General features: G+C 41.7%; 1 protein-coding gene across 1 annotated transcript in view; it reads left to right on the top strand.

Moving 5' to 3' along the window:
- The window catches only part of MYOZ2 (myozenin 2), a 142,169-nt gene that overhangs the window by 12,618 nt on the left and 117,291 nt on the right, over positions 1-12,260 (top strand). The window contains exon 2 of the mRNA XM_040347172.1: positions 5,396-5,540. Coding sequence (XP_040203106.1) covers positions 5,396-5,540 — 145 coding nt within the window. The remainder of the gene's footprint in view (positions 1-5,395; positions 5,541-12,260) is intronic.

The raw sequence follows: 12,260 nt of genomic DNA on the forward strand, positions 1-12,260 counted from the left end.
GGTCCTTTCACAGGATTTGAAGTATAAGGCAGCACATGTACCGCAGGTTTGCGGAGGCATGAGAAGCAGAGTCCTCAGGGTCACTGAGGTTTATAGTATCTTGACCAAAGAGGGACAGAACACATGGAGTGGAGAGAAAATTGCTGCTCACCCCGGTGTATGCAATAAAGAAATTTTTCCCAGTTGGGGTTTTTGGCAGCTCAGGTAGACAAAAATGATTTCAATGTAGTAAAAAATATAGTATTTATTCACATATATAAAAATTATTTTTTATCAAAAAAGGGGCAAAAATAATGGATTGCATAATAGAAAATGAGTTGCGGCATAACAAGGAGACATGATTTACATATAATGTATTAACAGTGCACAACAAGGCATTTATACGGCTAATAAAATATGTTGCAGTATAAACTGTTTCTAACGCGTTTCGACCCTACTGGTCTTCTTCAGTGTAAGTGTCACTTACATCTGTTGGATCTTAGGGATATCTATGCGTAACCTGATTCTATGAATCAGGCGCATAGATACGACAGTCGTATCTCAGAGATACGACGGCGTATCAGGAGATACGCCGTCGTATCTCTTTTATGAATCTGGCCCATAGAGCCTTGTACAGTGCCAGAAAGTGTGCCAGCTGGCCTTGTGGTCACTTAAGAGAACCAATACCTGCAAAATCTGATTTAACTAAATGAAGTAGTCACTAGCCTGACAGAAGCACTGTGAAAGTTTAACCACAGTGAGTAGAGCCAGTAACCACTTTCTAAAGACTCCGACAAATGCATGCTGAGGTCTGAATTCTCAGCTCTCTAAAACCCAGAAAACCTAGACCATACTCTCTTTTATTAGTGGTTACACATTCTTCATTTAGAGATCGAAGACAACTTTTCGCACTGAATGACAGTATCCTGGAGTGCTAAATTACCATAGAAGAATGTTATATTTTATGCACATAAACAGAGTTCTTTAAAGGAGAACTCCAGTTTTTTTTCTTTTTATAATGTTGGCAAGGGTAAGAGCCTTTCTAGTAACAGCAGTAAACACATTTATTGTAGAGTGCGGGGAGGCTAGACTTGTATTGCTGTCCACCTATTGGAGATTTCCATTCACTTTCTGTTCTGTAAGGCCCCATACTCACGACCAAACATGTCTGCTGAAACTGGCCCGCAGGCCAGTTTCAGCAGACATGTTTGGTCGTGTGTGGGCGCGAGCGGGCCGAATTCCAGCAAACATTTGCCCGCCGGGCCTTTTCCCAGCAGACAAATATTCCTGGACTTGTTTTAAAACAGCCCGCTGGAATTCACCCCGCTCGGACATGTACGGTCGTCAGTACAGACCTACCGTACATGTCCAGGCGCCCGCCGTCCCTCGCATGCGTCGAATGACTTCGACGCATGCGTGGAAGCATTTTAAAGGCGGGCCGCCCACGTCGCCGCGTCATTGTCGCGGCGACACCGCGTCATCGACGCGGCGACACCGCGGACACGCCCCGCGTATTGTTTACGCGCGGACTTCTGTACGATGGTGTGTACAACCATCGTACAGAAGCCCTCTGGCAGACATGTATGGTGAAAACGGTCCGACGGACCGCTTTCACCATACATGTTTGTCCGTGTGTACCCGGCCTAAGAAATCTAAACAGAAAATCTGGCCAAGGTTACACTTTGGCGCAACCCTATGCCCAAACAAACATCCTAAGAAAAGACAGTCAATACTTTTCTTTGCCATTCCCCACACCAAACAAAGCCCCGTTCAAGAAGAATGGTCCCACAAGGTTTGCTGGGAAACGGACACTTCTGAGAATGTCAAATTTCCGGCAGACGATTCTTACCACCTCCCCCGCCCCTGCTTATCCGCCTGCTGCCGCCCACCGGGTGTGCTACATGTGCAGGTTCTGTGATCAACTGCCTTCTTCCCCCACCACTGTGTTGCTTGGACACTGCATATCATGGAAAGTGTAATGGACTGTGTGATACAGCCAACTTCTCTCCCTTTTCTTAGGGCAGCTGACAGACATGGAACTGTGTAAACTTGCTCACTCTCTGTTCTCCCCATTCACTTCTGGCAATGCATGAATGGATCCAATCAGCAGCAGGGGAGGCTGTAACTGCCACAAGGGACACTGGGATTTGTAGTTTTTTACAAGAGCACAATACAAGTGTATGGATGACAGATGGACTCTAAATTACAGGAGGCAAGATCATTATGTACAGGGGAGGAGAGACAGGGCTGCTTTTCCTGGGCAAAAGAGATATACTGGGAGTCTTTTGCAGAGGGAAGCCATGCAGAGAAGACCTGCAGCAAGATGTCCCACATCCACGAGGGGAGCTTGCTTCTGGAGCTTTACTGCCTACTTCAGAGGGAAGACAGGCCATCTGCTGAGGCTGCCAGAACTATCAGAGATTGCAAGTGTGTGATCCAGCATTGAGAGACTCAAAGAAATGGGATCTTGTGTGCCACTGACAGGAGAGCCCCACCACAAGCTGGCCAACGCTAACCTTGAGGAACCAGATGTTTACTTTCACCATATTGGGGTACCCCACTCAGGAACGCTTACAGATACCCTATCTGGGGAATCACTACAGAGTGCACTCAAAAAATTATCATTAAGTTATTTGGGTCTGATTTTGCTCATTAATAGTTATTTCAGTTAAAGTTTGTACTAACATTAGCATAGTTTAGGTATTTCCTCCAGTAATAAGTCAGAATTCACTTTATTAGTTCTACGACATTGAATTGTTTATTGCTTGATGATAAGTCTTTCATTGTTTACCTGCTTTGATATAATCCCCCTTTTTTATCATCTGGTAGTTTTTGGCCTAATTTCATGCTTTGTTATATGCTTGTGACTTGCTAATGAATATTGCTTAAGTTATCCAGGTGTGAGTGGCTCTCTGTCTTTAATCGGGTATGTCTGTGGAGACTGAGCAATTCTGATGCCGCATACACACCATCACTTTATGTGATGAAAAAAAACGACACTTTCTGTGAAGTAAAAAATGACGTTTTTGAAACTTCAATTTTCAAAGACGAAGTTGCCTACACACCATCGTTTTTCTCACAATGTTCTAGCAAAGCGAGGTTACGTTCCACCACGTTTTACCATTGAAGCTCGCTTCATAAGTAGCTTCTGGGCATGCGTAGATGAAAAAACGTCTTAGGAAACGACGTTTTTTGCTACACACGGTCAATTTCTGTGAAGTAAAAAGTGCACTTTTGAAAAACGACACATAAAATTGAAGCATGCTTCAATTTTTTTTGGTTGTTTTTTACAAGACATAAAACGACGTTTTCCCCCACACACAGTCAATTAAAGTGACGTTTTTAAAAACGTCATTTTTTTTCATCACATAAAGTGATGGTGTGTACGCGGCATGAGAGTCTTGGGTAAACAGAAAAAGGTGAATAGAAATAATATTTTACTTATATGCATACCAAAAGTACCATTTCATTGCAAAACAATATTTAATAAGTAAGTCAATATACTGTATGTGTCAGTGAGCTGTCCAGCATCATACTGGTTATGATGGGCAGATGGTGGGAAATAGCAAATATCCTAACAATACGTAAGCCTAAAGAACCTAAATTATGAAAGATGGGTGAAATACAAAGACAGTCAGAGGACTAAGGCCACGTAGACACGGTCGGTCAAAACCGATGAAAACGGACTGAAGGACCTTTTCATCGGACCAAACCGACCGTGTGTGGGCCCCATCAGTCAGTTATCCTTCGGTCAAAAAATGTAGAACTTGCTTTAAAATTGAACCGATGGACGCCTAACTGATAGGTCAAAACCGACGGTTAGTATGCAACAGCATCAGTTTAAAATCCACGCATGCTCAGAATCAAGTCGACGCATGCTTGGAAGCATTGAACTTCGATTTTTTCAGCACGTCGTTGTGTTTTACGTCACCGCGTTCTGACCCGATCGGTTATTTAACCCGATCGGTTATTTAACCATCAGTCAGCTTCATCGGTTAACCGATGAGAACGGTCCGAAGGACTGTTCTCATCGGATGGACTGATCGTGTGTACAGGGCTTAAGGCTAGTCCCCAGTATTGCCTGTGGTCTCCCAAACGCTGATATTTTCCCTGTTATTACTTATTTTATACTGTCTCTGTGTGGAGGTGGCCATCTTCGAACTTTGCTTTCTTTGGTCAAAACTATCCCCCCCATGACTAAAAAAACAGGGGTCCCTAGACACAGTGAAGTCAGAAAGCACACTTGCTATTATTTACCTCAAGGTTAAAAAATACAAATTTCAGGGTGCTGCTTATGCACATAAGTGACATTTCTATATGGTTCCTATAAAATAGCAAATCTTCAATTTTTGAGTTAAGGTCCACTTTACTGTGAAATGATAAATAGTTAAAGCGGAGTTCCACCCAAAAATGGAACTTCCGCTTTTCGGAACCCGCCCCCCCCCCCAAGTATTTGCACCCTCTTCCAGGCATAGACTCCCGTGGGAGTCACGCCACGTCCCCCCCGCTATCTCCTGGGAAACACACTGGTCTCAGGAGAGACTAGGGGCCAGTGACGGCATGTCGCACTACTCGCGCATGCGCAGAAGGGAACTGGGCAGTGAAGCCGCAATGCTTCACATCTGATTCCCTCACCGAGGATGGCGGCAGGGGCAGCCGAGAGATGAGCGATTGCTCGGCCTCGGCTGCCCACATCGCAGGCGCGCTGGACAGGTAGTGCAATGAATAACCCATTGCAAAACAAGAGTTGCCATCTTTTAAATTGGATGTTGCAGTAAACAACAAGGTCCATTTAATATATGTGGGCCCCGCCATGTACTAAATAGCAGCATGAATATTAAATGATTCCTATGAGATACACCATTTTGTACATTGCTCGTAGCCCAATCCTTTCCTATAATCTGACCCACAAAAAAAGGTATACACAATGAAGTTATTAAAAAAAACATGTAAGAAATATTAACGTTTTTGTTTATTTATACAAAAATTACTACAAAGTTGCTTTAGCTAAGATTAAAAGGATTAATGTCATCATGCACAAAGGCATTTTGAAGGATTATTTATGGGCTGCAGAGCAGAAGGCAGCAGCAATGACAGAACACAAGTGCAGTTCATGTTACAAGAAGAAAAAAGTTCTGACAGATGACCTCCAAACTGAGAAATAGCATGTGACACCACAGCACATTGTTCTAACAAAGTGCCATGAGCCTAACACATTTAGAAATACTTTAATCTTATCAATTACCCACAAGACAACAGATCTACTCCCTATCACTGTTACCAAGATCAATACACAACCTCCAATAAAAAATGAAGACATTCTTTCGTTTAAGTTTCATTCATGTTAAGCGTAAAACATAGTCGACATTGAAGTGTTAAATCTATATTTAGAGAGCTGATGTCACTGAGATACCAGGCTGTGTAGAGTGAGACCACCGGTTTGCCTCCATACCAGTTACTATGCATGGAAAGCCTGTCCAGGAGTTGGAAGGTCATTCAGACTCCTAGGAGAGGCAGGGACAATTCATCCAAAGAGGCTGCTTGCTTTCCATCCACCAAAGGTACGTAACACCGATGAATTTTTGTCTGCAACTTTTAGAGAGATAACTTTAGCCCTTTCTTCGTATATGTTGGTATACTTTGGTTTTCCTATAATGACAACATTAATTTAGACTTCTCCAGGATGGTTTATGATGATGAGAATTTCTGGGTGTTGTCTCCTTGTAGATATGAAAGTTTAAAAGACATGCACAGGACTAAATTTAGGGCATTATCTGCACTATTAATATGTTTTTACGTGTTTATGTACATAGATGACTTTGTTCTTCACCAGTTTCCATTGTCTTTAAGTGTTTATGACCTGGATGGCATCAAAGCATGATGAAGCTTGGAAGATCACTTACATTTCAGCACTAACTATGAACATTGCAAATCATTTTTTTATTCAGCATAGGAACAAATAGGAGTCCTGGTTTCTCTCCCTAAAAAACAAAAAAAAACAAAATTGTAATGCACACTAGCAACATATTCCCAAAATATATATTTGATGGTCCTCCAGCTTCCTACATAAACTGACCCTTTTAAAAGTTGAGGGATTTTTTTTTGTTTTTTTATGTTTCCAATGTTTTTATTGAAATTTTTTAGACAAACATAACAATATAATCAAATATTGCAGTAAATCAGATGTACAGATATAAGCAGGGCTTTTTTTCAGCGGGGGAACGCAGTTCCGGCACCTCCAGCTCTGAATGTATGTAACGGCAAAGGGGTGCTGGGGTGTACTGGAGGGTCTATTAATGCTTGCTGGGGGATCTATTGTTGCTGGAGGGAATCTGTTATTGCAGGAGGAGGGTCTATAGGGAGGTCAGTTGTTGCTGGTAGGGGATCTATTGTTGCTGGGGGGCTCTTTTGTTACTGGGAGACATCAACTGTTGAGGGAGGGGTCTATTGTTGCTGGGGGAGCTCCATTTTTGCTGGCTACAGGGGATCTATTTTACTTCCTATCATATACAAATTACTTAGTACCACAAATTGATACTTGGTTCTGTATCCATTACTAAGAGGTAGATAGGGGGTGGAACCAAGGATTGGTGCTCGGAGGTGGGTAGGGAGTGGAACCAAAGAATGGTGCTCGGAGGTGGGTAGGGGGTGGAACCAAGGAAGGGTTCTCGGAGGTGGGTAATGAGTGAAACCAAGGAATGGTGCTCAGAGGTGGGTAGGGGGTGGTACCAAGGAATGGTGCTCAGAGGTGGGTAGGACGTGGAACCAAAGAATGGTTCTCTGAGGTGGGTAGGGGGTGGAACCAAGGAATGGTGCTCGGAGGTGGGTAGGGGGTGGATACGACAGGTGTCCCAGAAGTAGGGAGTTCCTGCACCTCTTCTCTGAGAAAAAAATCCCTGTATATAAGTATTGATGTAGAATAAATAAAAATAACATAAAAAGTCAGTAGCCATTTTTTAAATTTAGGATTTAAGTAATAAGTCTTAACCTCCCTGGCGGTATGATTCTTTCAGAAAAAACATGCTAAAAGCGGTACCATTATTTGCAAGGAAATTTGGCGTTTTATATTGTAGGTCTGTAATTTTTAGAAATAACTCACTTAAATCTGACCAAACAAGATTCTAATAGGCATCCCGTGTATTACATTTTTTTAAAAACAAAATTATAAATTATAATATAATAAATAATTATAAATAATTATAACAAATAATAATATAATTATAATAAAAATTATTCAATAATGTAATCAAATCAAAATCACTGAAATTTGCTCAGTTGCAGAATTGTCGCTGTCATTACTTTTATTTTTTTATGACGAATTTCCCCACAAATCGCTATCGCACAATTCTGCAAGTGATTATAATTTATTATCGCTGTTTTTTAGCTGATCTAAAACTATTTTTGACATAAAGGGACACTTTTGGTTGCTATGGACAATCTACAGTTTGCAGGGAGAAAAAAAGGTTTTTATTATATAAAATGATATGCAGGACACTGGGCAGACCACTAGGGACAGGGGGGGTGTGTTTTTTTTACATACAGTACTGTAATCTATAAGATTACAGTATACTGTGTGTATAGTGTTTGTTTACCTTTTTGAATTTGGCGCCGTTCTCCGTCCCCGTGCGTCGTAACGTCGCAGGGAACGGAGATCGGCGTCACACGGAGGCACTATGTGAATCGAGCGAGGTCCCGCTCGCTCACACAGCGCGGTGGCATCGCTGGATCCAGGGACAAGGTAAGTAAAAAGTGCCTGTGGATCTAGCGAGGCAAGCCCGTGACTGACACGGGGTTACCGATAGTAGCAAGAAAATCTAACCCCGTGTCAGTCTCGGGAAGACCGCCAGGGAGGTTAATATGGCCTTAAGGACCATTCCAATTTATTTTTTATAAACGTATCCTTTATATATAGGTGATAACAAAAAGGTGACATATGGGTACATGAATTTGATCTACATTTTGTATTATTTATTTGTGGTTTAAATACTTATCTTAAATCTTTACTGCCAATATTTAATACGGGAGTAATTAAACACATTCCAACATAAATTGCTTCTAACCACATGGCATCAGCTAGCACCTTGGTTTCCTCCCAACGGGTAAGATGCACAAACACGTGAAATATGCTGATATTCTAATAAGCATATGTGAAAACTGGATATTGCTACAGCCCTTTTCTAGAAATGTCTACAGCAGGCAGACAGCCACAATTCTGGCGCTTTTATAAGTTAAGAACCCGGCCAGTTATGAAGATTGGGTTGCTAAGCGACGACTTTTGTGTCTTGCTGTAAATATGAATATCGAGATCTATTTATGAGAAGGCTACGAATCACCTGATTTGTGAGCCAGCACAGTACTTATCAACAAGTTGTTTTGTGCGGTTTTAAAATGAGAGATTTTGATTTTTAATTGTTTTCGATATTATAAATGATGAATAGGATACTTGCTGTCTGGTTAATGCAAATTATTACCTCCTTTGTTGACTTAATGCTCAGTCCTTTGAGATGAGGTCAGAGAGGTGAGATCTGGTACATACTGTAGTCCTTCTGTGTGGTTACCATGTAGTAGCCATACTGCGTTCAAAACAGACTTGGGTAATAGTAATTTCAGTAGGTGACCTCATGATGCCGGAACCAAAAATGTGGACTTAGTCAAATTATTTGTAGAAACATACATTTTACTTTGGGGGCACATTAGCTATACACACCATGTGGATCTAACAGAATGTGGCTTGCAAAATAGACAGTTGCAATAAAGTGTTAAAACATAAACATAAAAATGTATCTTACTTAAAAATAGTTGTACCTTAATTGCAAAGCAGGACCACTTAATGCACATACTTTAACATATATACTTGTATGTCATCCTACATGTACCCATCATGTGTTAACATTTTGTTGGGCATTATTATTAACATTGGTACATACAGTATTAACTGCTTTGGACTTTGATTTTGCATTTTTAAAATTATTTTAAATTTGAATTAAACAATATACTGTATTTATTGGCGTATAACACTCACTTTTTTACCCTGAAAATAGAGGGTAAACTGTGCCTGCGTGTTATACGCAGGGGGCTGTGGAATTGTTTTTTCCTGAAACTTCCATCTTAAAGTTAGGGGTGCGTGTTATAGGCCTGTGCGTGTTATACGCCGATAAATACGGTACTTCACTTTCTTGAAAAAAAAAATATCAAATAAAAAAATAAAATCTTTAGCACATACAATTTCTGCACAAGCCATCTTGTAATTTAATGTTATTAAAACGACCTTTCATTTTCTCTGTTATTTTATTTACAAATTCTGTTATTATCTGTACAAATTCACTGTCAGTGTCCAGAATGCCCCCAAAAATGTCAAATATGTCCCTGCTTGGCTGATTTTTCCAGAAGTCTCCACTAAGATACAAGCTGGGTTTTAGGCATCGTCTGCAACAGAAATGTCATTTGTGCAGGGCTGTCTTAATGAGAGGGCATACCTGGGCACTTCCCAGGGGCCCCAGCTGCATGGGGGGCCCCTGCACTTTCCCCAAAGCAGCTGGTCCTTGAGCCCAGGCTGCCCCAACATCGGGGGCCCCATTATGGCACTGAGTGATAGATACACAGGGGAGGCAGTTTGCCTACCAACCTACTTGATGTCTGTTTACCTGCACGGTCATCATTGTAGGGGCCCCAGAGCATTACTTTGCCCACTGGCCCATGATGCTATTAACTACTTGCTTACTGGGCACATATACCCCCCTCCTGCCCAGGTGAAATTTCAGCTTCCGGCATTGCGTTGCTTTAACTGACAATTGCGCTGTCGTGCGACGTGGCTCCCAAACAAAATTGGCGTCCTTTTTTCCCCACAAGTAGAGCTTTCTTTTGGTGGTATTTGATCACCTCTGCGGTTTTTATTTTTTGCACTATAAACAAAAATAGAGCGACAATTTTGAAAAAAAATACAATATTTTTTATTTGTTGCTATAATAAATAGCCCAATTAAAAAAAAAAAAAAAAATTTCAGTCTAGGCCGATACGTATTCTTCTACATATTTTTGGTAAAAAAAAAAAAATCGCAATAAGCGACTGGTTTGCGCAAAAGTTATAGCGCCTACAAAATAAGGGACAGAATTATTATTTTTTATTAATTTTTTTTACTAGTAATGGCGGCGATCTGCGATTTTTATTGCGACTGCGACATTATGGCGAACACATCGGACACTTTTGACACATTTTTGGCACCATTCACATTTATACTGCAATCAGTGCTATAAATATGCACTAATTACTGTATAAATGTGACTGTCAGGGAAGGGGTTAACACTAGGGGGTGAGGAAGGGGTTAAATGTATACCCTATACAGTGTTCTAACTGTGGGGGAAGGGGGGTGACTGGGGGAGGTGACCGATCTGTGTCCCTATGTACAAGAGACACAGATCGGTCTCCTCTCTCCCTGACAGGACGCTGTCATTGTGAGAGCCGGCAATGAGAAATGATCTCATATGTTTACATATGAGATCATCTCTCATTGGCCGCACAGATCGCCTACCAAATGGCCACTCCGATTGGCCGTTCACGACGATCTGTGATTGGCTGTGTCCAAGGGACACGGCCAGCACAGAAGTTCCCCACTGCACGCTCGGGAGCGCGCGCGGGGAACGAGGAAAGGGGCGGCCGTAAAAAGACGGCGTCCCAGAGAAGTAGAACCACCCTGCGGCCGTATATAGTCGTACGGCCGTCGGGAAGTGGTTAAGACAGCTCTGCATTTGTGACTAGATACTCTACAAGGGTTAATTACTTCTAAGGGGATGCAGACACTGCAACTTTTCTCATCGGTACACTGAGAGTACATCAGCTGAATTTACCACTCACTTTTATCAGTCTGAAACAAACAGCTCTTTCTTCAGAGTACAAACAGCAACAAATCTGCAACAACGTTTTCTTTAACTCCTTGCATTGATCACTTAGAGAAGATTATTGGAGTTACTCTTTAGCGAAAACCTGTACTTTGGCCATGCACATGATGAAAGCCCGGCAGTGCAAATCTGCTCCTGTTGCTATGGGAGAAGGATCGCAGCTGAAGGAGTGCCAACAACATCTCCCTCCCTGCAAGAGGCTGTATCACCTGACAGGCTGCTAGAGAGACTTTTGTTACCCTTGGTTACCACTTGTATATTCACACTGTATAGCTTTTGTACCATTATATTCATACTCCGATGTGATTAGTGACCCGTGCTGCAACTATATGTGCCAGTTACTTGCATCACACCCCTTTAGTAACTTCAGACAAGGCAAAGGCAAAGTTTCAAAAGCTTTACTTTAATTACATAACATGATGACATAGATCAACAGTCCAGAACAAAGTACAAATATTTCCCTAACATCCCTAGTATTTAACTCAGGCTTGTGGCTGCCCCAGCATACCTGCACAGGAAAGAGTAAATGTATGGTGTAGAGCTGTGAGAGTGACATCATCCCAGTTCCAATAGAAACAAAAATACTCTCAAAAAAATAGGGGACTATTGTAGGCTTAGCAGACAATATAAACTCTCATGAATGAATAAGCGCAGCGTCGCTGTGTGAAATGCGTCTACTTGTACCTGTTTGCCTGTCCTGTGGTTTTATTCATGGTACGGATTTTACAATAAAGAGATTCATCACTACCTCGGTGTGCAGCCATCCATTTCTTTTATTCAAGTTGTACGGCCAGCGAGGCGAGGCTAGCACCCCTGGGAGGAGTCCATCGACCAGCCTACCTGGTTCCATCACTCACATGGAGTGGCATTTTCTTTTCTTATTGAATATAAACTCTCAGACATAGATTATATAAAATGAGACAGAGAACCGCCACACCCGGACCGGCAGAGTCACTGTGGTCACCAAAAGGCTGGAGGGAGCCTTAATTTCACATCCCAAAAATAGAAGGATTGCCCAAAATTGATGTTATGGGAGCCGGTATGTGTGCTTGTGTTATCTAATTCATTATGCTGGGATTAGCTCAATGACAGACAGCCAAGACTGAACCAAAAAGGAGCAACCAGCAATTAACCACTTACCAGAGCAGCAACTACACAGCCAGACTCCCAGGACTTGAAGCACCTGAACACAGTTTGAAAATACTTATACCTATTATATGAGCATCCCTGAATAAGAACCCAAATCCCTACTGTCAAAACGAGCCAGCTGTCTTATCAATATGCTCTTTTTGGTCAAGGTTTTGGCAACAATCACCATTGTGTTGTTCTATTTTTATTCTCTTTTTCATATGTAATAAAGTACCATTTTATATAATCTACGTCTGA

Source organism: Rana temporaria, chromosome 1, assembly GCF_905171775.1.
Source record: "Rana temporaria chromosome 1, aRanTem1.1, whole genome shotgun sequence".
In the NCBI taxonomy this organism is placed as follows: domain Eukaryota; kingdom Metazoa; phylum Chordata; class Amphibia; order Anura; family Ranidae; genus Rana; species Rana temporaria.